General features: G+C 36.0%; 2 protein-coding genes across 4 annotated transcripts in view; one reads left to right on the forward strand and one right to left on the reverse strand.

Annotated features, from left to right (window-relative positions):
- Positions 1-4484: 4484 nt before the first annotated feature.
- Positions 4485-7421, reverse strand: LOC306854545 (gamma-secretase subunit PEN-2-like). The gene is made up of 4 exons (XM_079392671.1): positions 7315-7421; positions 6907-6975; positions 6712-6816; positions 4485-5195 (listed from the first exon to the last, which is right to left on the reverse strand). The coding sequence occupies exons 2-4, from the start codon at positions 6965-6967 to the stop codon at positions 5056-5058; spliced, it is 306 nt and encodes a 101-aa protein (XP_079248797.1). The 5' UTR covers positions 6968-6975; positions 7315-7421; the 3' UTR covers positions 4485-5055.
- A 1003-nt stretch (positions 7422-8424) lies between these two features.
- Positions 8425-22993, forward strand: part of kmt2bb (lysine (K)-specific methyltransferase 2Bb) — a 36933-nt gene continuing 22364 nt past the window's right edge. For 2 of the 3 annotated variants that reach the window (XM_079392446.1, XM_079392448.1), the window contains exons 1-13: positions 8425-8789; positions 11944-12022; positions 12346-15582; positions 15863-16062; positions 16630-16737; positions 16847-17003; positions 17157-17367; positions 17998-18062; positions 18140-18394; positions 19962-20068; positions 20173-20283; positions 22444-22557; positions 22735-22881. In XM_079392446.1, coding sequence (XP_079248572.1) covers positions 8481-8789; positions 11944-12022; positions 12346-15582; positions 15863-16062; positions 16630-16737; positions 16847-17003; positions 17157-17367; positions 17998-18062; positions 18140-18394; positions 19962-20068; positions 20173-20283; positions 22444-22557; positions 22735-22881 — 5100 coding nt within the window. In that variant the 5' untranslated portion in view covers positions 8425-8480. The remainder of the gene's footprint in view (positions 8790-11943; positions 12023-12345; positions 15583-15862; positions 16063-16629; positions 16738-16846; positions 17004-17156; positions 17368-17997; positions 18063-18139; positions 18395-19961; positions 20069-20172; positions 20284-22443; positions 22558-22734; positions 22882-22993) is intronic. The other variant, XM_079392447.1, reaches the window with a different exon arrangement.

A 22993-nucleotide genomic window follows, 5' to 3' on the forward strand; every position in this document is an offset into this window, starting at 1 on the left:
ACTATTCAATGTCAAAGGGTCGTTATGTGTAATATGGAGTGGCTATAAATAAATTGGAAAGTGCAAACTGCTCTAGTCATATTTATCCACATGACACAGCACGTGCGGACATTGAAAGCAAATTAAGTAGCCTATTCTTTTTTCTTTTGCCAGATTACTATATGTATATATATATATGTGTGTGTGTGTGTGTGTGTGTGTGCTGTCTAAAGATTAATCGCATCCAAAATAAAAGTTTGTTTACATAATGTGTGTGCTGTGTATATTTATTATTGTATTATATGTATAGTCTATATATAAACACAAATATACTGTATATATTTTGAAAATATTTACATGTAAATACATGCATATAATTTATATTATATTATATAAAAATATATTTAATAGATAAAACACATTTTTCCTAAATATATTCATGCATGTGTGTGTATTGTAAAATATAAAACAAAAACTTATTTTGGATGCGATTAATCGTGATTAATCCTTTGACAACACACACATATACAAATAAACAAACAATGCATTTGCTTGAGGAGTAACCATAGCAGCACGGTGGGAACCTCATGGGGAACCTGCTTACTCGCGTTCCTCTACAAGGTTCTGTTTCGGATTGTACCAGGGGCGTAGCCATCATTTCAAAAGTGGGGGGGACGGAATGTCTAGTGTTATACCTGTTTTTTTTGTTGTTGTTTTTTTTTTCAGTTAACCCTTGTCTAATTGACAGGTTTTATTTTTAATCATACCTTTTTGCTTAATATGCTTTATGATTATATTATTATATATGATTATAAAATAGAAGGAAAGAAAGATAGAAAAAAGAAAAAGAAAGAAATACAACAGCTTGTCACTGGGACAGTACCATTAAAAGCACATCTTTGTACCTTATTTACCCCAAAAAGTTTCATAGTTGTACATTACGGTACATATTGGTACTCTAATGTACTAATGTGCACCTTTTTGAGTATAAGTTACAAAGATGTGCTTATAAGGGTACTATTGTTTACATATTTCAGATTGTATTTTGTGAGTGTTGTATAGAGTACATGGCACACAGTAATGGATACTTGCACATTCACATACTTCTTTATTCTGTTCTGTTCTGTTATACATTCGTCTGATTAGTCTATGTTAAAAGAAATATCTTATCATAGACAATGCTGTAAATAATCTTACCTCTGAAGCCTCACTGAAACTTTCTGCCTCATTCACTCTCAACTCTGAATGCACTTCTTCTGCCTCTGTCTACAGCAAATAAAGTAGTGTTTGAAACATGTACATACAGGGAATAGTGACATACAGAAGAAAATAACACATTAAGTACACTGCTGGACAATAACCAATCATTTATATCCTAGATTATTTTTTAACACTTTAGAATGGGGAACACATATTCACTATTAACTATGACTTTTACTTCAATACACTCTTCGTTTACTGCTTATTAATAGCTTGTAAGGTAGTCGTTGTAGTTGTTAAGTTTAGGATTATGGGATGCAGAATATGGTCATGCAGAATACAGAATTAATATGTGCTTAAGTGCTAATAAACAACCAATATGCAAGCTAATAATTACCTACTGTAGTTAAAAATGATAGCTGAGAAGTTGTTCATCATACTAATGTTATTTTTTATTTTTCTATATTTGACTAATTATGTGTTTTCTATGATTGGTCCATATATAATCCTACAAACGATCGTGTATTAATAGATTTTATACAATGTAAAAACAGCCAGGTGTTAAAAGCCACTCTATCAGTTCTTCTCAGCTGTGAAGTGTGTTTTCTTGCGTGTCGTCATGATTCTGCTCTAACAAACCTAGGCTGACTGTTTCTTGTTCATTCTTGACAACACATAAAAACGTAAAATGAGTGCACTAATGACAGAGCACCCCTAAATGAAGATCGGTCCTGTATCAGATCAGTGCTTGCATACTTGATTGAAATACATCATGTATAGAATTGGCAGTTAAACATGTCACAATGCTGCAAACGCTGTAAAATCTCAGTTCAACATTATCTTTATTCTTATTTGAAGGGTTCTGATAACATACATACGTGTTAAAATAAAAGACGTTACAAAAGAGTTACGGAAAAAATACACTGAAAATAAATAAGTGCATGTTTGTCCAGGCAGCTTTTTTTTCTCCATATAATGAACATCAAAACTTGCTATTTATTCAACAAGAGCAATAGGCAGTCACTCAACATTGTGCAACACTATTCGGATCCCACATGACAACTTACGCTGCTTGACTTCTTCGTAAAAAGGGAGTGAAGAGTTTCTTGCCGCTTTGAACTCATCTCGACCTCTGAATGATGGAGACAGCGCGGGACCGCGGGCGCGAGTCTGGGCATGTCGCGACGTCACAAACTGAGTGACTGATTGCCATGGAAACGTAAACGTCATGTATAAATTATCTTGTCTCTTTGAATTTTAAATCATTCTGCATTTATATACATTGCTCCATTAAAACCTCAACATGTCGAGAACACAACTGTCCAATGAAAAAGTGCGGGGGACGAATTTACTTTTTATAAAAAGTGGGGGGGACATGTCCCCCGCGTCCCCCGCGTAATCTACGCCCCTGGATTGTACAGCAATAAAAGAGAAGTATCGATTGTTATATCGTTCACTTTATTGGACATTTTATTTAGCAAATATATCACCAAAAAAAATTATTTTAGATATTTTTTTTAAATGCCGTTTGTCTGATAATGGTGCCAAGACAATTTGGTCACGCGGCGACAAATTCTTGAGAAAAAAATATTTAAAAGATGTAGAAAATCGTAGAGGTTTTGACTCAAATTTATATAACGTTAGTTCCTGGCATATAGGCCTATCCCTTGTGAAAACTGGTTCATCTTTGGCTTATTGTCTGCTGCTTGTTGCAAGAGAAGTAATTTTTTTTTCGCATATGCACCCGCACAAGCTACATGGTAGGGTTTTTATTGAAATGAAACATGCAATTATATTGTATTTAATATTATCTTTATTAATTTAACATGAGAATCATGTCTGTGTCAGAATCTGAAATTGTAGTATTTTGCAATATTGTGCAGGCACACCCGCTGCCAGTCATTGGCATTTTCTATCTTAGTGTTAATGAGAAATGTGGTTGGCAGGCATTAAGAAATGCATGATGCCATATCGCTTTTGGTCTGTTTATCAAGTAACATGTTTAATGCTATTGCATAATATGAAACCAAGACCATAAACAGTCCCGAGCTAATGATGGAAATAGATTTGGGCCTGATACAGTACAGGAGATGTCTTCCAGTAAGAAGGTGGCAAAATCTACACATTCTGACGTGTCTGTTCGAAGGTTTTAAATCAGGGAAATATCCTGTCAAAGGAATGATGGGATTCGTAATGACGTTTTTATATCACACCAAACACATTGTCCTATACCACTGACCTCCAACAACAGAATAATTCAAAACTCATGTCTAAAGACATCTAACGTAGCTAAGCTCAGAAAATACAGGTATCCTCTGGCCTTTGGATTTAAATCATGACCAATGTATTGGCAGAACTGCAAGTCATTGGGGCTGAGGATATCATGTCCTTCTGCTGTTGCCATCCGCTGGGAACAGAAGCAGAACTTTCTGTCCATGCACTGGCTATAGTCGACTAAAAACAGCACCCATGAAGATCCACGAGGAGCTTAGCGTGCGCTCAAAAGTTGGATCGAATTTCATAATAGGCGCCTGTAAGGGTTTACACATGAGACAGAGGCTTCATGCGTCGATATTACAGAGTCTGGTATGCAGCAGCTTTAAAATGATTGCAAGCTGTTGATTAGTAAGCAACAGAACAAGGGAACTCGTCAATCATGTGGATTTTTCTAGAACCCTGTTGACTTTTCGATGCTTTTGTTTTCCATTCACAACAAGCTCTAAAAATAGTGACAAATGAACATGGATTACGCTCTTAGTTTAGAAAATATACATTTGTATAAAAGTATGCATCTGTATTTTTTTTTTCGCACAGATTTCTTACTGTGACGTACATTTTTTAAGTTCAAATATCCATGTAGTTTCTGAATTAATGGGGTACTGAAAGCTGCATGCACGATAATCATAATATTATAATGTCACAACCCAGGACATAGACAAGGTAAAAATTGACACATTTTTTTTTCCTTCCAGTTATATTCCTATATGTTGCATCTACAAAAATAAGTACATTAAGTAAAAATGTATTTTTGCTTGCCAAAAATTTCACTTTTCTATTATTCAAATAAATAGACATGATGATAAACATAAACAAATCATAAACATATTAATATATATATTTTTAACAGTTAAAATGCACAAAATCTCCATTTTCTATTACACCACTGGACTAAATAAATATATAGATATAAATAAATATAAAAGTCAACTTTTTTAATATATATATTTAAAATAATTATATTTATTGAAATAATAAATTTCCATATGTTTCTGTATTTCACAGTTCATGATAAAGACAATGGCACAGCAGAACATTTTCTGATTTTATTTTAAATTGTGCAAAACACAATTTTATATTTATGGACAAATATGTGGATTTTACTGTCCATCCAAATGATTTATAGCAGAAAAAAATGAATGGCCTTTTTCTTTGAGAACAATAATATTACATGTCATATCAACAGCCAAAATACAATTCAAAGACTTTATTTTGATTGGACCTGCCTGGTCCGGAGATCATTTTTGTAATATTCTTTTCAATGCATTGACAGAGGTCAGAGTTAATAATATGAATGTGTGATCTCAAATATAACATAATAAACATCTCAGCTAAAACTAAAGAAAGAAGGAACAGGAAATAAGTAGTAGTGCTGGAAATGAACGCTTGCGCTTTAGCATGGTGCATCCGTGTCCATATTATCTCACTCAGTCAACAAATGATTTCATCAATTCTCAAAATACCACAACTCCCAGACAGATCCAGTTTATCTTCTACACCACGACACTGGTAAAATTAGCCAAGGAGCATCTTATCGATGAGAGGAGAAAAATAGCGAGAATAAAAAAACAAATTGGTATTGTAATGCAGCAGATGTGATCAGGCTGTGCCGAGGGGAATGGTGAAGGAGAGGTAATCTCCCACCTCACCCCACCGTGCTCTGAAATGCTGGAATATGGTGATCCACGTCGTCAGCACGGCCACCCACACTATGAGCCCCAGAGCCGACTTCTTTAAATCTGTGGAGGCCAGAAGAAACATCCTAGACGTCACAAACTGTAACTAACATACATCACGGACAGCACAGTGAACTGTTAAACCTATGAAGTCTATTGTGTCATATTTGATATGCAAATTTCTAAGTTATGAGCATGATCAAAACTTAAAAGATGAAAAACCTGTTTTACACAGCCTACTACATACCTACTGTCATCTGATTGATAGTTCATACTATTTTAGCAAATAAAAGGCCTTTTAGTGTAATTATAAAAATGTCCACTGTCAGATTGTGGTCATTTTTATGGAGTAAACTTAATAACTTATATATCGGCAGTAACATTTTAATTTTACATGGTTTTCCATTCACTATTTCTTAGTAAAATCAATAAAAACTACAGAGCTTTGATCATAAAAATAAAGGTAGGTATATTTTTTTATTTTATGCATGTAGTTTGCAATACTGTTATAAAGATCGCATTTACAAGCTATGAGAATTTCATCGTACTTTTTGGCCATATAAATATCAGAAACTGCACCAATTGTTTTTTTTTTCAGTTTTAGTCTGTGAATAAAATTGAGGCACTTTTTTTCTCCAAGTGTGAGATTCATATTCTCACTTTATTATAAAATGTGACCCATAAAAGCCTAATGTATCAAAAATGATACTCAAGAAAAATAAATTGACAAAGTTTTCAGATTTTTTATTTTTTTTGGATTTTGTCTAAAAAAATTCAATGACATTTAATTAAAAAAAAAAATATATAAATTTTTTATTTTTTTTAATTAAGATATTTCTGACTATTATTTCAAATATCAGACTTTATAGGGCTAACTAACCACAAAGCACAAATACAATATATAATAAAAAAATTATTAAAATTAATCCGTGTAATACATTAGAAACCACCCATTGATGCCAACTATTAATCTTAGTTTACAGATTAAGAATTTTATTTATAGCAGAATAACAGTACTTATTGTTTTGACTTAAAGTTAATTATTTTGTTTTTACATTTATATACATTTATGCATTTTCCATACACTTTTATCCAAAGTTGCTTAAATGACATTTTACAAGTATGTAGTAGCAGTTCTGAAAAAGCAACAATGCTCACCATAATGCAGAGCAATATCCACAATAAGACAACCTTACGATTTAAATAAAGCATTGTATTTAATACAGCTGACTGATAAACACATGTAACTCCAGAAAGTGCTTCTTGCCCTTAAAAGTATTATGAGCCTTGCACATAAACACACTTTAGTTTACACAAACCCGGCTCAAGAATTCCAGCGAGGGAACACTGTTTGGAGCTGCTATGTAAATATACTCTGAACATTTCTGCACGGTAAACAGCAATGAAGTTCCCTCCAGACTTTATTATCTGAATATCGGCGTACACTGACACCGACATAGAGTTCAGTCTGTGTAGGCAGATCCTTTTCACATTTTAAACCCGATTGTGGAAAGAGTTGCATGGAGGAATATCACCCACAACAATGTGGTAGAACAGAGATCACATGTCACATACTCACATGATTTTATTTGGGGTTGCTCGGTGTAATTTGGTTTTAAAAACGCCTCTCTGAAAAACCACAGAACATTCACCAACCAGAGGAAGGGGAGAAAAGCGAAGCCACCTGAGGAGCAAATCAGCACAATGAAAACAACAACAACAACAACAACAAGAACAACACATCCTGTTATGATACCCCACTCTCACAACATACCCAAGTAGTATCTTCTACAGAGGCTAAGCTTCTCCTCATTCGGCATCCGTTCGAGGTTCATAATGTTTCCTATAAAGAAAACACTTAATAAATCCATGCAACTGAATTGATCAATATGCTGCAACATTGCTGCCATCTGCCAACATAAAACAGTACTGCCATAATACATGATTGCTATTACTGCAGAACATCATGCATTAAAACCACCATCACAGCTTTGTCACATAATCAAATCATCTAGCCGAAAAAAATGAGAACAGTGTAAACGATTAAAGCATTAAGATGAAAATCATTCTAATCTACACCTCGTTACTGGACCGCGAGCGAATAATAGCTGGTTGCTGACGGCAGACCGTCTGTTCTAAAACCTCACACGGATCGTTTGTTTTAATAAAGGAGGGTGAATACCTTAAAAGACGAGCTCAAGCGAGAAAACGGAGGGTTTAACACAACAAAGGCGAGGGGGAAACAACTTCTATGGTTCCGCTTCCTGATGAAAACTATGGCGTGACGTCACTCCACCGTGGTGCATGATGGGTAATGGAGTTTTCAGGGACGTGAGACTCAGAGGTTGTAGTTAACCCTTTGGGCTATTAGCGTAATGCGTGAAAGTCACAAAAAAAAAAAAAAAAAAATGCGTAAAAGCTATTATTTTCATTACAATTCACCACTAAATATCTTCGCAGATGTTTAATTTTAATTGCCTTTATGTTTGCAATATTTTTTTGACAGTTTTGCTGTAAAAATACATTTAAATTCAAGATTTTTTTATTTTATTTGTCACATACACAATTATACAGAGTATAACTAGCAGTGAAATGTAATTAATAATCAGCATAAATTAAAGTCAATACGCCAAATACTGCCATCATATAAATAAAAAGCTAATAATAATGTGATATTTAATAAATAGTATTTAAAAGCTAAATTAAATATAATTTATGATATTATAATTACTTACATGTGCAGGAACAATGTGCTAAATGGTCACGAAAATACTCAAAATCCATTAAAATAAATATTTTACTAAATGTTAAAAGAATAAATTTACATTAGGAGGGAAATATTCTAATATAATACGGAGATGCAACTATGAGATTTGTTTTTTCATTTTGTCTATTGAAAGGGTTTAAATTATTGAAATGACTGATTTATAATGAAATTATTATAACGCCTTACTGCTGACCTCTAGAACCATAAATATTTTTCCACATTTCCAGTTTTATTTGATTTAAATAATTATAAACAATAAATCATTTTAGTAATTATAAATATAGTGCATATTTAAATAAGTAAATTAATAAATAAATTAAGTGGTCATGCATGACACTTCATTTTTTATTGTATTATATATTTTGAAAATTATATAAAAAAAATAATATAATAAAAATATTATCAGCAAAAAAAAAAAAAAGCACTATATTCAATCTTTGTCTAGAAGTTGAGTTGTGGAAGCACACTTCAATCTCAGCCTACACGTCCCATAGTGCACCGGGCGTCCACCCTCCTCCCATTCAGCGCTTTCCCTCTTCTCGCAGCCTGAGTTTCTGTCTATCGGGGTTGTTGTTGATGCGATGATGGCGGCAGCGGGATGCGGATCAGCAACCGCGGCTGCCGTTATGGGCGCAGGCGGTATAGGCGCGGCGCGGGGTCGCTTCCCCGGTCGGCCTTGGTCGTCGCGGAGCCGTTTGCGTTCGGAGAAGCGATGGCAGCTCGGCCGCTCTGGGACAGATCTAGACGAGATCTCCTCCAACGGAGGCCCGAGGCCCACCTGCCTGGTGCTCGCGCTGAACGAGGACCAGTCTCACTTGCGCCTTCTCGGGCTTGAGGCGAGCTACAAGAGCCTGGTAGAGGCTGGATACAGCTCGAGTGGGAGCGAAGAGGTGAGTGCATGGGCCGAAGTGTCGTTTTTCACGACAGTATTCAAATGCACCAGAGTGCACTTGTTTTACGTGGCTGTGTTTCGTAGGAAGGAGTAAGAATACAAGTAGCGCGAGCGCAGTGTCTGCCGTATAGCGTTACATTAAAACACGGAGGAGGAGGAGGGGGGCAATTACTGTTGCATTGTAGCTTACAGCAGAATGAGGGTCAGAGATCATGCAGTTTGATTTTTTTTGTTTAATTCATACAGTTAAAAGTTGCGTATAAACGTTATCTGATTCTTTTTGAACATGCATATTGTTTTTATTTCTATGCATGCACCAGTTGCAACACCCAGTTTGCTGGACTTGATTCTTCTGACAGATTGCTGATAAGAGCATGCAGTGCTGGATCACCTGCAGTGAAGAACAATGATATTAGTTTGATGCTTAGAGAGAATAGGCTTGAGCCAATGAATATGTATATGAAAACAGTGACTTTATCAATGCAAAGCTGACACTAACTTTTACTGTGTTACTTAGGTTTTATCCTAACAAGTCAGCCTAAATCCAGTGAATTTGTTTTATTTTTTGATGTAATATGCCTCATGGTGATGCATATTAATCTGTCCCTTGTCAGTGTTTCTAAATTCCCTTGTGTGTTAGCAACCAATGGTGTAAATGCATATTTATATTGCAAAAATATGTGGAAATAAAAGCCAGCATGCTTATTTTGTCTGTTTCTATATATTTAGATTTTAGTAAGCGCAATATTTTATCAAAAATACTTTTCAGGTTATTCATCAGTCTAGTTACAACCATCATAAACTGCTTATATTCACAACTTTATCATGTATATTTTGGTAAGTTTGTCTCTAGGCGATAACTTCAAATGGTCAGCCCTGTTATTATGGTTTTGTATTATGGTCTTTATAGCATTATTGGCATCTTTCTTCTAGCATCATGACCTTGAGCACAAAACTTCTAAAGAACGATGAAGTTGTCATGTTACATTTATAAAGGCATAGCTAGCTACTATATAATATTATTTAGCCTATTAAATGTTGAGATTTTAGTGTGAGATTTTTCCAAATGTTTAAAGTTAGTGTGAACCATTCGTGGTTGTATATAATGTGGTAACTGTTTTAGTTTAGTGATTAAATTGGACTGATATATTTGTGTCTATGCTGGTCAGTGTTATGCCTGGAAGTACTAGGGTTTTTGAGATTTCCACAACATTTAAAGTCATGGAAATGTGTGGTTTTAGAGTTTCGTTTGGATTTAAACTATTTAATTAGCTTCATGAGTGTTCTGTGTAAAACAATTTATTAAAATTCTCTAATTGGAAATGTGCTAGGGTTACTTTGTGTTGTGTTCTCTGAGCAGAAACGTACCAAAAAAAGAATGATCAAGGTAAAAGTTTTGTGGACTTTGAAGGCTTGAAGACATGCTCTGACACTTGCCTCATATAAAAATAGATACAGGGCCATCGTCTGTGTATTAGCTTCTATGAAGTTTACAGTTTCGGTTAACAACTTCTGTACACTCGATTTGTGCGGCCATTACAAGTTTACCAGGTCAAGCTCTACCAACATGCTGTCTGTTTTAATATTGTGTATAGGACGTTATATCGACCAGTGTTTGATTTGTTTTAAACTTATAAAAATGATATCATTTTTAATGTTTTAAAACATTATTAAAGTAGCAGAAAATGTATTGGTGAACTGTGTTTTACCTCATAATACTAAATAATTAATCAGTTATTTCAGGGTCACTAGGGTGGTTAACAGCAGAGCTGTTCCAGTTGTGTTGTTTCACACAACCGACTAGATGAGTTGTTTCAGTTCAGTTCTTACTTTGTCTTTGAGCATGAAGTGCAGAACAAGAATAAGGGAGTTATGTTTTCTACAATTCAGTGTTTTACCACCTTTAAGGCCTAATTTAGCCTACATCCAAAATCCTTGTCAATACAGAAATGTATTACTCGATGAATCTCGAACAAGACGTTCATCTACTCTGCAGCCCTTTATGCAGAAAAATGTCACACAACTTTTATGAATGATAACCTATTTATAAATGTACAGTGGTCTCTTAAAACACGTGCTGTCTGTTTTTAAAGGTTCAGCAACATTTTTGAAAAATATGCAAATTTATTCATTTCAATTTTCCTTTTTTTAACTGACTTTTTCCTTTTGTGTTGACAGTTTATGTAAGATCCAAAGGTTTGGCGTCTACAAGCTTGTTTTAATGTTTTTGAGAGAAGTTTCTTTGGTCACCAAACTGTATTTCTGGTTATTTAGCGGTTATTTATTGTATTGCAGCGCTTTGAGTGTGATGGAGTTTTATAAATAAAATGTATTAAATCAGAAGAATCAGAATGAGCTTTATTGGCCAGGTATGTTTACACATACGAGGAATTTGTTATAGTGAAGCTCCACAGTGCAACAAAAAGACAGCGACAGGACACAGATAATAAAATAATAATATACAAATATATAAACAAGCAATGTACAAAATAGCACTATATATAATTTAGACAATTATATAATATTACTATTATTTATTTATTTGATAAATACAGCAAATGCAGTAATATTGTAAAATATTATTCAATTTGAAAATAACTGTTTCTATTGTAATATATTTTATTTATGTGGTGCAAAGCTGAATTTTGTCAGCATCATTACTACAGTCTTTAGTGTCATATGATCCTTCAGAAATCATTCTAATATACCAATTTGCTGCACATGGAACATTTCTTCTTATTATAAGTGTTGAAAACAGTTGTGCTGCTTAATATGTTAATAATAAGCATTAATATTAATATAAGCATTAATATAAACTTAATATTTTTAAAGGATTCTTGAAGAAATTAAAGTTTATAAGAACAGTGTTTATTTGAAATGGATATGTCTTTACTGTCACTTTTGATCAATTTATCATTTTTTTGCTGAATAAAAACAGAAGTATTTAAAAATATATATATATATATATATATTTTACTGACCTCAGAACTTTTGAACGATGGTTTATGTAATGTGTACCATGTTACAGCAAGTAGTGATGTGAACTCATACTTTATCAAGCATGAAGGCAACAAACAAATCAAATGTGCACTTGAAACATTTTACACTTAAATTTAAATGTGTTAAAGCTTGCTTCTGTTTTTAACTTTCAGGGAGCTGAATTCAAAGGCTTTGAAGTTCAAGATGAAAATAGCAGTGCCCCGGTTCGCGCTGGACGAAATGCATATAAACGTAAGTGTGTCTTCAGATGCAAATTGTCCTGAGAATCTTGTTCAATCTTGAATCAAAAAAGTCTGTCGTTTCATTGTTTGTATGGCTTTTTATCTTAAATTCATTTCATACAATTTCATAACATATTACAATCTTGTGCAACATCACTTCAAGCACTCCAAAATAATGTTGGCGTAGTTAGTTTAAAAGATAGCCTACTTATTATTTCAGTCTCTGTTTGATAGTCACTGTAGCCTGTGGTGTAAATGTTTGAATCACTTGATTATATTTAACCACAGTGGAATGAATATAATTGAATTGTAATTGAACTCATTCTGTCTCAGGTAATCGTGTTTCAGCAAAGTCGTCAAAGAGGATACGTCAAAGGCGGTCTCTTCCAGTGTCCCCTTTAGTAGAAAGCACAGGTTCACAAGATTCTCACAATGATTCAGGTTCTGTTCAGCAAATTCACAGTCAAGAGTCTCTAAAGGACACATCTGTAGATGATGGTGGTGGTGGTGATGCTGATGGAGGTTTGGAGAAGCGCAGCAGGAGAAAAAGAGGGTTGACAAAACAGGAGACCCAGTCAACTCCGAGAATCACTATCAAGTTGGTGGCTAAAAAGAAAGTGGTTACAGTTCCATCAGCGCAACGTAAATCTGGTAAAAAGCAGAAGGAAATCAAATCTGAAGTTACCGAGAGTCAATGTGCCCAAATCTCAAGTGCTCACGTGAAATTAAAGACAAATGTACCAGCCAGTGAATGCAGTGCTGGTGAGGCAAAGGAGGAGGTTGTTACTAGAAGGCGAGGAAGATCTGCTGACAAGAAATCAGAATCCACTCCACAAACAAATCCTGAAAAAGAGGCCAATGAACAAAAACTAAAGCTGAGGAAATCAACTCGAAGGTCTCAAAATCCACTGCCCAGTGAAAGTATAGAGCCAAAACCTGATGAAAATTCAGCACAAGAAGCATCAGAGGTGAATAAGCTTGTGATTAGGAGACAACGTAGAAGGTCCTCAAATGTTCCACAGGAATCTGGTGACCCGAGTTTAGCAGAGTCGCTGTTAGAGGTCTCCACAATTGATGAGTCCAAGCCACCTTCAAAGAAGAAAAAAGACAAAAAGAAAAAGAAGAAAAATCGCAAAGAATCCGAAAGGAAAAAGGAGCCTCATTCACCATCTGCAAAAGATCTTGGCCCTTCATCTGATGATCCGCAAAAGCTCGCTTTCGACAATGACATTGTCGGAATTCCAGGTCTGAGACTAACCAGGATACGAAACCCAAAAGCCAGGTCTCGCAAGAAACGCTGCAAGTTTGTGTGGACTCTCACACTGGTGAAAAGCAAAAGCAAAGATTCCCAAGTTCAAGAGAATCTAAGTAAAACCCAAGAAATCAAAAGCCAAGATTCTCAAGTCCAAGAGAGTCCAAGCAAAGCAGACGAAAGCCCCAGCACAGAGGCAGAAGTTCCTGCTAAATGTGATGAGGAAGTAGATGTTTCTACAGAAGCAGAATCCACATCCGCTCCTTCCGACATTTTGGAAACCAGTTCTTCACAGGAGTCACAAAATGTAGAGAACACTGCCAGTGCCGTAATTCCCGAAAGCCCAGAGAACCCCGTGGCCGTTGAGGAGACCCCAGAAAAGGAGAACAAGGAGGTTCTTGAAAGGTCAGAAATTGCAACAGAAGCACATCCAGAAGAGGCCACTCAGACGGACCCAGAAGATCCGATCAGTAAGGATACCGTTCCACCACTTCAAATCAAAGTTATGTCCTCACCAGGTAAAAACAGCAGTCTAAAGCAGTCCTTTTTAATTCAGCAAGTCACAACTTCACCTGAAATAAAAGAACCCGCAAAAGTCGAAGACCATCAGCATTCAGAGAAGAGTGAGAATGTGTTGGAAATGACTGCTACCACTCCAGCCCCTAAAGTAAGGAAAAGACTACGTCAAAACCCTGCTCGGAAGAAGCGTGCAAAACATAAACACTGGACAATTTATAGGCGAAAATGTAAATTGAATGCATCTCAAGAAAAAAACCCTTCTGAAATTGCAACTGAAACCGAATCTCAGGTGGAGGAATCGCCAGTATCACCAACAGCAGCGGCACCGCCTGTAGAATCCAAACCAAAAAGGCATTCTAGTAAAGTTACGCATAAAAAAGGTAAAAGGTCCGTTCCACCAACTACAGAACCAATACCTGAAGCAGCCGAAACTCAGGTCATTGAACAAACTGTTGAATCACCTCCAATCAAACCATTTCTCGAAACAGAACCCCAGCTGGAGATAAAGCTTGAGACACCATCATTCGAAACTGAAGAGGTTCTAGTATTAGAGCCTTCCACAAAGGATCAGCCACAGTTACCTCGTCCTTCACGCAGACGAATAAAGCAGGTCAAACGAAGACGAAAATCTCTGATTGGACGGCGGATTAAAAATTCAAAATTGCTAAAGAAGGAGTTGGTTGAGGTTAGTGAAGATCATCCACCGATGACGAGCTCTGAAGTAGAGGAGCCTAAACTAGTTGGTATATTCTCAACAAAGTATAAGAGGAAACGAATTTCGAGTCTTCAGTCATTAGAGGGTAGATGGAAAAAGGCCAGGCTCTTATCAAAGCAACTGGAGAACACCACCGGAGATCAACTTTCCGATCAGGCAGAAAAGGATTCTATGATTGTGAAAACGGACGGAGAACAAGACATCCAACACAGCAAAACAAAATTCATGAAAACCATCAGACATTTCATAATGCCAGTCGTGAGTGCCCGATCCTCTCGGGTTATCAAAACGCCAAAGAGGTTCATGGATGATCTTGGTATGTCAGACCTTCCTCGCAAGAACTCCCAAAAGAAGCTTGGTCTACCACCAAAATCAAAGAAACGTGATTCTAATGAAAAAGGTGAACCTGGGTCCCTTCAGTCTCAGGATGAAGATACTGTTTTGAGTGAAGCTGATCTTGATTTGTCTTCCACTTGGGAATCAAAACCTAAATCACCAGACGACGCTGAGATCTTCAATGAGGAGAAGCAACCTGGGAAAAGACGATCGCTACTCAGAGATCCCAGTTTCAAATGGGGAGTGCTGGAGCCTGCCAGTGACGACGTGTATACCTTCGATGATGATCTTGACAAGGAATTGGAGACCTTGCTATCTGCCAAAGATTTTACAGTGGACTCGTTTCTTGATCCCATCCAAAAGAAGAAGAAATCCACAAAATTCAAAGTGCAATCATCAAAATTTAGGTTATACAAAAAGCTTAAATTCAAACAGAATCTCGCTAGGCGTAAAAAGACCCCAAAGGAAAAAATGGGTAAAGTTGTATCATCCCCTGCAAAGACAGAGAAGAAGGAGTTGGAAGAAGGGGCCAGTCTAATAAAGTCTCTCAGACACATGAAGAAAGAAAAAGCAAAACTCAAGATTGAGGATCTCAACACCCCTGGGGTTGTTCGCAAAGTCTCCATCTGTGTACGAGCTCTGAGTGCCAAGTTGCTGGCGCAACACCAGGCAAAAGACATCCAAGAGGATGACCTGCCAGATGAGTTCTCCATTCATACAGACATCTCACTTCCCAATAAATGCAAAGGTAGGTCAAGATTTTATTTATCTAAACATTTAACTACAAATGAACACTAACTGCCTTAAACTCAAAGTTGATTTTCGAAATCCATGTTCCTAGATCTTCTAATTGTTTTCTAAAATTGTCATGTTAGTAAACAGTTAATCTAATGCTGGTTAAATGTTTTCATCAACTGTATTTTATTGCAAATGCCATTTCTCTTTGACTTCAAGGTTTGTCAAGTACTTCTTGCCTCATTGACAGTCTCTTGGTCTTAAAGTTCAGCTATGCTTCTTTTCTTTCTCAGACTTTGATGAGATGCATCTCAAAGAATCAGAAGCACTGGTTTCTGAGGACACTCAGAAAACTGCCGTTGACGTTGAGGAGAAAACCGCCAACCAGCGCCCTCGCCTTTCAGGAGCTAACAAGCGCATGTTCAACCTGCTCAAGAAAGCCAAGGTTCAGCTCATCAAAATAGACCAGCAGAAACAGCTGAAATCATCTGGGGTGAGTCCATGAAACTGAATGCGTGCCTTTCTATTCAAACTAACTGTTTTTCCAAATACTGTGGGCCCAAAGTGGACATAGGTGTCCTTTGTATTATTAGCCTACTTTTATTGAGCAAGAATGCATTAAATTAAAGACATTTATGAATGTTTCAATTTCAAATAAATGCTGTTCATCAAAGAATCCAGAAATAGGGTTTCCATAGATATGTTAAACATCACAACTGTTAGAAATGTTTCCTGAGCAGCAAATCAGCATGTAAGAAGGATTTCTTAAGGATCATGTGACACTGAAGAAGTAATGTTGCTGAAACCTCAGCTTTGCCATCACAAATTTTGAAATATATTAAAATAGAAAAAATGTAATTCAATTTTTTTTTTTTTTTTTTTTACTGTACTCTTAATCAAATAAATGCAGCCTTGGTGAGCACTTCTTACAGACATCATAGACACCTTTTGAACAGTAGTGTTCGCTTCTTACTTGGTCATTAGATGCTTGTTGCACATATTTATAATTGAAGTGCTATTAATATTATTTGAATCTGTTTTCACTTTTTGTTTTTGGTAGCTCTTGCCAGAGGGTAGAATCACTGCAACAAAGAGACAGAGACGAAAACCGAAAGAGCGGCTTGAAACTGCCTGTCCCAACAAGACAGAAGCTTCTCCAGAGCCGGTAGTATGTTTTTTTTGTTTCTTTTTTGTAATATAAAACAAGAACACAGAATTCGACAGTAATCTTAAAGTGCTGTTGTGTTAATCCTTCACTTTACAATTCCCTCCATAAGGTACCTGCTAGAGGAGGGCCTCGCATTAAGCATGTATGCAGAGCTGCAGCTGTGGTTTTGGGTCAGCCTCGTGCCATGGTCCCTGATGACATCCCTCGACTCAGTGCACTACCCCTACATGAGAGATCAGATATATCCCCTTCACCTGCAGAAAAAGGTACCAGCACTTACTCCTCAAACTGCAAAGATTACCAATAAACCTAAGAATGGATCTGATAATAGACCTAAAGCCAATGTGTTGATAGTGTCTGTTACCTTTAGTTAATTATGTATAAAGCCTGTTTTAATGCTTTCTGTCACTTTTTATCAGGAGTTGAGTCTCACTCTGACCCAGAAAGCCCTGTGTTACAAGAACACAGGGCACCCAAGTTTCGCCGCGGTAGAGCTCATTTGTTTGGGAACCGGTCTCGGCGGTGTGGGGAGTGTAAAGGTTGTCTGCATGAGGAGGACTGTGGCAGGTGCATAAACTGCTTGGACAAACCCAAGTTTGGCGGCCCAAACACAAAACGGCAGTGCTGCGTGTAAGTATGCTAGTTTTATTTTTGTATGCTGGTATTTTACTGCTATGACTGCTTAATACTCGGTTTATAGTTTAGTCCTGTAGTTACTGGGAGTAACCAACTTTTTCTGACTTCACATTTTACATTAGTGGTAAACTTTAGATATTTTTTTTAAATGAATGAATGAATTAATACAATATTACAGTTCATAAGGAAAAATGAGCTACTTTGCTGAAAAACCAGTGTTATTTATAAACTACTAATAACTATTAACTATTTATAAACTATTAATATTTTGAAATAGCTTATTTGTTTTAATTTTAGTTGTGCTTTGGAAATTTAGTGTTTTTTTGTTTATTTTTTAATATTAGATCTTTTTAGATTAAACTTATTTCAGTTTCAGTAATTTTGGTATTTAAACATATTTATTTCTAAGGTATTTAGTTACCAAGGCAACATTTCTGGTAGTTTGTTACCCATTTATGTCCATAAAATAAATGTTTTTTTTTTTATATCTATCCCTGAAAAGTTAAGTTCAATGTTGTGCAACGGTTTTCTTGCTTTTGTCCGATTCAAGGCCCTCATATTTTTCAAACAGTTCAGTGTGGTCCTGTTCAATTTAAACAGCTTTTTTTCTTTCTTTTTTAAAAGATACAAGAGATGTGATCAGGTTGAGGAAAGGAAGGCCTTGAGGCTAAGTGGCAAGCTTCAAAAAGGTAAGAACATGTTTTAGAACGAATGCAGCACTATTTATTCTCTGTGCATCTGCCATAAACCTTTTCACCATTTTCAGGGCACATGAAAAAGCGACGCTCGTCAATAAGTGTGGGTCACTCGAGTAATGAGGAAGGTGAGGGTGGCGATGGAATCGGGCGAATGTTTCCAGCCTCTCTGGGGGACAGTCCATCTGTGCGGAAACAGCCACGGCGACACGTTAAACCACGTTCCTACTGCGACCTGTTGGATTACGACTCTGACTTTGACTGGATAGGAGGATCAAATTCCACCTCCCCAGCCCGCAGAAGAACCCCTGGCCTTCGCAACTTAGGTTAGACCATAGTATGAAGCTTATTTCCACCAGAGAATTTTAAAAAAATGCAATTCTGAATTTATCTGTCACAATTCAGACTTTTTTTCGTGAGTTTGAGTAGGGCTGGGCAGAACAAAATCGTTTTTTCGATCAATCGAAAATTTTTAAAAATAACGTAGATTCGTTATCGATTCTCAAAAGCTGCGAATTGATCTTTTCCGGTATTTATTTCAGCAAACATTTAACACAAGATCTGATTAATGTGAATCTTATCATTAATCTTCTCCACTAGATGTCACCCTCTTATTTACCTTGTGCAATGTTACAAGTTACAGAAAGCCTGTCATTCATTCAGTGCTTATGGCGGAGATACCGTTGGCAAGAACAAAGCAATATGCGTGATATGCTATGCTTAGGTGAAATGCTATAGTAATACTACAGATCTGCGGAAGCATTTGATATCATGCATAAGGCGCTATGATTTCCGTAATGAATGAATGGTGGATGGTGCGACGCACTGTTTTGTTTACTACACACATACTAAAGCGCGAACGACGCTCACAGTGTTTACAGCTTTTGCCGTCTCACTATATGATGATATGAACACACAAATATCATCTCCAACTGCTCTGAGAGTCATTAGCATTTTACCGTTTAATTTGAGAAAACTACTGTACAGCATTGAGTATGCTAGTTTTATATGCTGATATTTCACTGCTTATGACTGCTTAATACTCGGTTTATAGTTTAGTCCTGTAGTTACTGGGAGTAACCAACTTTTTCTGACTTCACATTTTACATTAGTGGTAAACTTTAGATATTTTTTTTAATGAATGAATTAATAAAATATTACAGTTCATAAGGAAAAATGAGCTACTTTGCTGAAAAACCAGTGTTATTTATAAACTACTAATAACTATTAACTATTTATAAACTATTAATATTTTGAAATAGCTTATTTGTTTTAATTTTAGTTGTGCTTTGGAAATTTAGTGTTTTTTTGTTTATTTTTTAATATTAGATCTTTTTAGATTAAACTTATTTCAGTTTCAGTAATTTTGGTATTTAAACATATTTATTTCTAAGGTATTTAGTTACCAAGGCAACATTTCTGGTAGTTTGTTACCCATTTATGTTCATAAAATAAATGTTAAATAAATATCAATGATATATTAGTTAGTTGTGAGTTATAAACTTGCAATTGCAAAAAAATTGAGGAGAAAAAAAAGTTTTTTTTTATTTTTTATTCCTTGACAGCAGTTATTCCTTGTTACAGCTCTTTTTTCATCTTGCACTTCTGAATGTTATAGTTTATATCTCACAATTATGAGTTTATATTTTGCAATCAGAATTGCAAGGAGAAAAGTCAGAATTGTGAGATTAAAAAAATCAAAATTACTTTTTTTATGGCGGAAACAAGCTACCATACCACAGTGATTGGAAACGTAGAACTGGTTTTATTAAAACTTTTTTTTGTTTTGTTTTTTTGATACAATTGAAACCAGAATCTTGTTTGTTTCACAAGTAGTTTACATGAATCATTCCTTTCAAAGTCACAATTCTGTTTGTATTAAATGCACCACAGATTTTCTGTCATTTGATGACTTCGTCGGCGACGCCTTTGACGAGGGAGTGCGCCATCGCAGACCTAGCTTCCACAAGGGTCCACCCATCAAACGGAAAGTTGAGAAGGTATTATGATTGTTGATATCTCTTGGCTCTCTCAAAACTGTCCTCATTCAGCCAAAATGTCATCGAAGCAGCAAAAACAACTTCCATTGTTACTTTGTCTGCAGAGCCCCCAGGAACAGACGCCTCCCAGCGTCCTTGCAGCCCTCGCCAATGGTTTTGCAGAGAGAGAACAGGAGCCCGCAGAACCCACACATAAGATCCGTGTGGATTTTAAGGTAAATGGCTATATTGTATTACAAAACTGAGCATGAAAGTCAAGTGGCTCTCCAAAGATGTCTTAATGCTGAGGGACTACACTGATGCAGTGGCTTGCCACATGATGGCAGCACCTGATTCTGTTATGGAAAGATCAGGGTTACTCAGTAAAATACTCTTGATACATTAAGATATTTTTAATGTTTTTGAAAGAAGTCTCTTATGCTTGGCAAGATTGCATTTATTTGATCAGTAATAGAGTAAAATATTGTGAAATATTATCATTTAATCTCACTGTTTTCTATTTTAATACGTTTTAAAATGTAATTTATTCCTGTGATGCAAAGCTGAATTTTCAGCATCATTATTCCAGTCTACAGTGTCACGTGATCCTTCAGAAATCATTCTAATATGCTGCTTAAAAAGCATTTCTTATTATAATTAGTGTTGAAAATAGTTGTTCTACTCAATATTTCGTGAAAATCATGATAACTTTGTTTCAGTATTCTTTGATGAATAGAAAAGCACAGCATTTATTTGAAATCTAAACCTTTTTAACATACGTGTCTTTACTGTCACTTTAAATTAATTTAATGCATCCTTGCTGAATAAAAGTATTAATAAAAAAAGGGGAAAAAATCATCATCAAGTCTGATCTCTGTACACATCTACATACAGGTACATCTACAAAAATTAGAATATCATGAAAAAGGTCAATATTTTTGTCACTCATTTCAGAAAGTGAAACTCATATATTATATAGATTCATTGCACATAGAGTGAAATATTTCAAGCCTTTATTTCTTGACATTTTGATGATTATGGCTTACAGATAATGAAAACCCAAAATTCAGTGTCTCAGAAAATTTTAATATTACATAAGATCAACAAAAAAAGGATATTTTAAACAGAAATGTCAGACTTCTGAAAAGTGTGTTCATTTCTATGTACTCAATACTTGGTTGGGCCTCCTTTTGCATGAATTACTGCATCAATGCGGCGTGGCATGGAGGCAATCAGCCTGTGGCACTGCTCAGGTGTAATGGAAGCCCAGGTTGCTTTGATAGCGGCCTTCAGCTCATCTGCATTGTTGGGTCTGGTGTCTCTCATCTTCCTCTTGACAATACCCCATAGATTCTCTATGGGGTTCAGGTCAGGCGAGTTTGAAATACCTGGAAAATGAAATCAGCATCTCCATAAAGCTTGTCAGCAAAAGGAAGCATGAAGTGCACTAAAATTTCCTGGTAGATGGCTGCGTTGACTGTGGACTTCAGAAAACACAGTGGACCAACACCAGCAGATGATATGGCAGCCCAAATCATCACTGACTGTGGAAACTTCACACTGGACTTCAAAGCAACGTGACTCTTGATGCACTGACTCCAGCTTCAGTCCACTCCTTCGCCCAGCTTCTCAAGTGTTTGAATCAGCTTTGCTTGACAGTATTCTCAAGCTTGCGGCCATCCCTGTTGCTTGTGCACCTTTTCCTACCCAAATTCTTCCTTCCAGTCAACTTTGCATTTAATATGCTTTGATACAGCACTCTGTAAACAACCACACCTTTCAGTAATGACCCTCTGTGACTTACCCTCTTTGTGGAGGGCGTCAATGTTCGTCTTCTGGATCATTGCCAAGTCAACCGTCTTCTCCATTATTGCGGTTTCAAAGAACAAGAGATACCCGGAATTTATACTGTAGAGATGGTTGTTTAATGAAACTCAAATATAAATATTCTAATATTTTGAGATACTGATTTTTGACTTTCATGAGCTGTAATTTCTTCAAAATTAAAACAAAAAAACTTTTGAAATGTTTTACTTTACATGTAATGAATCTAAAATATATGAAAGTTTCACTTTTTGAAATAAGTTACAGATAAATAAGTTACCTGTATAATGCATATTAATCTTGAAGATGCAATGTATTTATAAAAAAAAAAAAAATCTTAACACGTTTATCTTCCAGGATTAAATTAGATTTTGACTCCAATGTGTTCTGTGTGTTCAGACTTTTGGACTCGTTGTGTATTTGGTGTTAAACGTTTAGATTTTTATTTTTGTGTACGTAGCTTTCATGTTTTTCATGTATTTGTATTCAAACAGAGTTATTTGTACTCCTTTATCTTGAGGTGAAAGCATGCAGCTAAAATGTTCCTTACTTCTGTCTGTCTCCCTCCACAGGAGGACTGTAGTGTCCAGAGCGTATGGGCGACAGGAGGTCTGAGCATCCTCACTTCTGTACCCCTCGTGCCCCAGTATGTCTGCCTGCTGTGTGCCAGTAAAGGCCAACATGAGGTACTTCCTGACTACTCTTCATTCCAGCATTGCCTTAAAAACATGTTAGGCCAAAAAAAAGTAAATGAAAATAAATGTTAGGTTTTCGGAAATGGTTATAATAATGGGGAAGTTTCACTGGTGTTGTTTGTCAAATAGAATTTTTTTTTTTCATCATGAATACCTTATGTTGTGCAGATGCTGTATTGTCAAGTCTGCTGTGAGCCTTTCCATCGCTTCTGCTTGGACCCTTCAGAGCGCCCTGTGGATGAGAACAAGGAGAACTGGTGCTGTCGTCGCTGCAAGTTCTGCCGAGTTTGTGGACGCAAGGATAAAGAATCCAAGGTAGTTTGTGATGCTTCAAAACATGGTTTTGATGCCTAACTCTAATCTAAATGTATTAACCTAACAATAAGAAGCTGGGATTATCTGAAGTAGGGATGTCAATTTTCGATCA

The sequence above is a fragment of the Barbus barbus genome, assembly GCF_936440315.1.
Source record: "Barbus barbus genome assembly, chromosome: 34".
In the NCBI taxonomy this organism is placed as follows: Eukaryota; Metazoa; Chordata; class Actinopteri; order Cypriniformes; family Cyprinidae; genus Barbus; species Barbus barbus.

What these genes read in the sequence shown, in the direction of transcription:
- LOC306854545 (XM_079392671.1), bottom strand. Translation starts at nt 6,967, where the DNA reads ATGAACCTCGAACGGATGCCGAATGAGGAGAAGCTTAGCCTCTGTAGA. An exon ending in CTGTAGAAGATACTACTTGG is followed by an intron (nt 6,817 to 6,906) that starts GTATGTTGTGAG and finishes TTTGCTCCTCAG; the next exon opens with GTGGCTTCGCTTTTCTCCCC. An exon ending in GCAACCCCAAATAAAATCAT is followed by an intron (nt 5,196 to 6,711) that starts GTGAGTATGTGA and finishes TGGCCTCCACAG; the next exon opens with ATTTAAAGAAGTCGGCTCTG.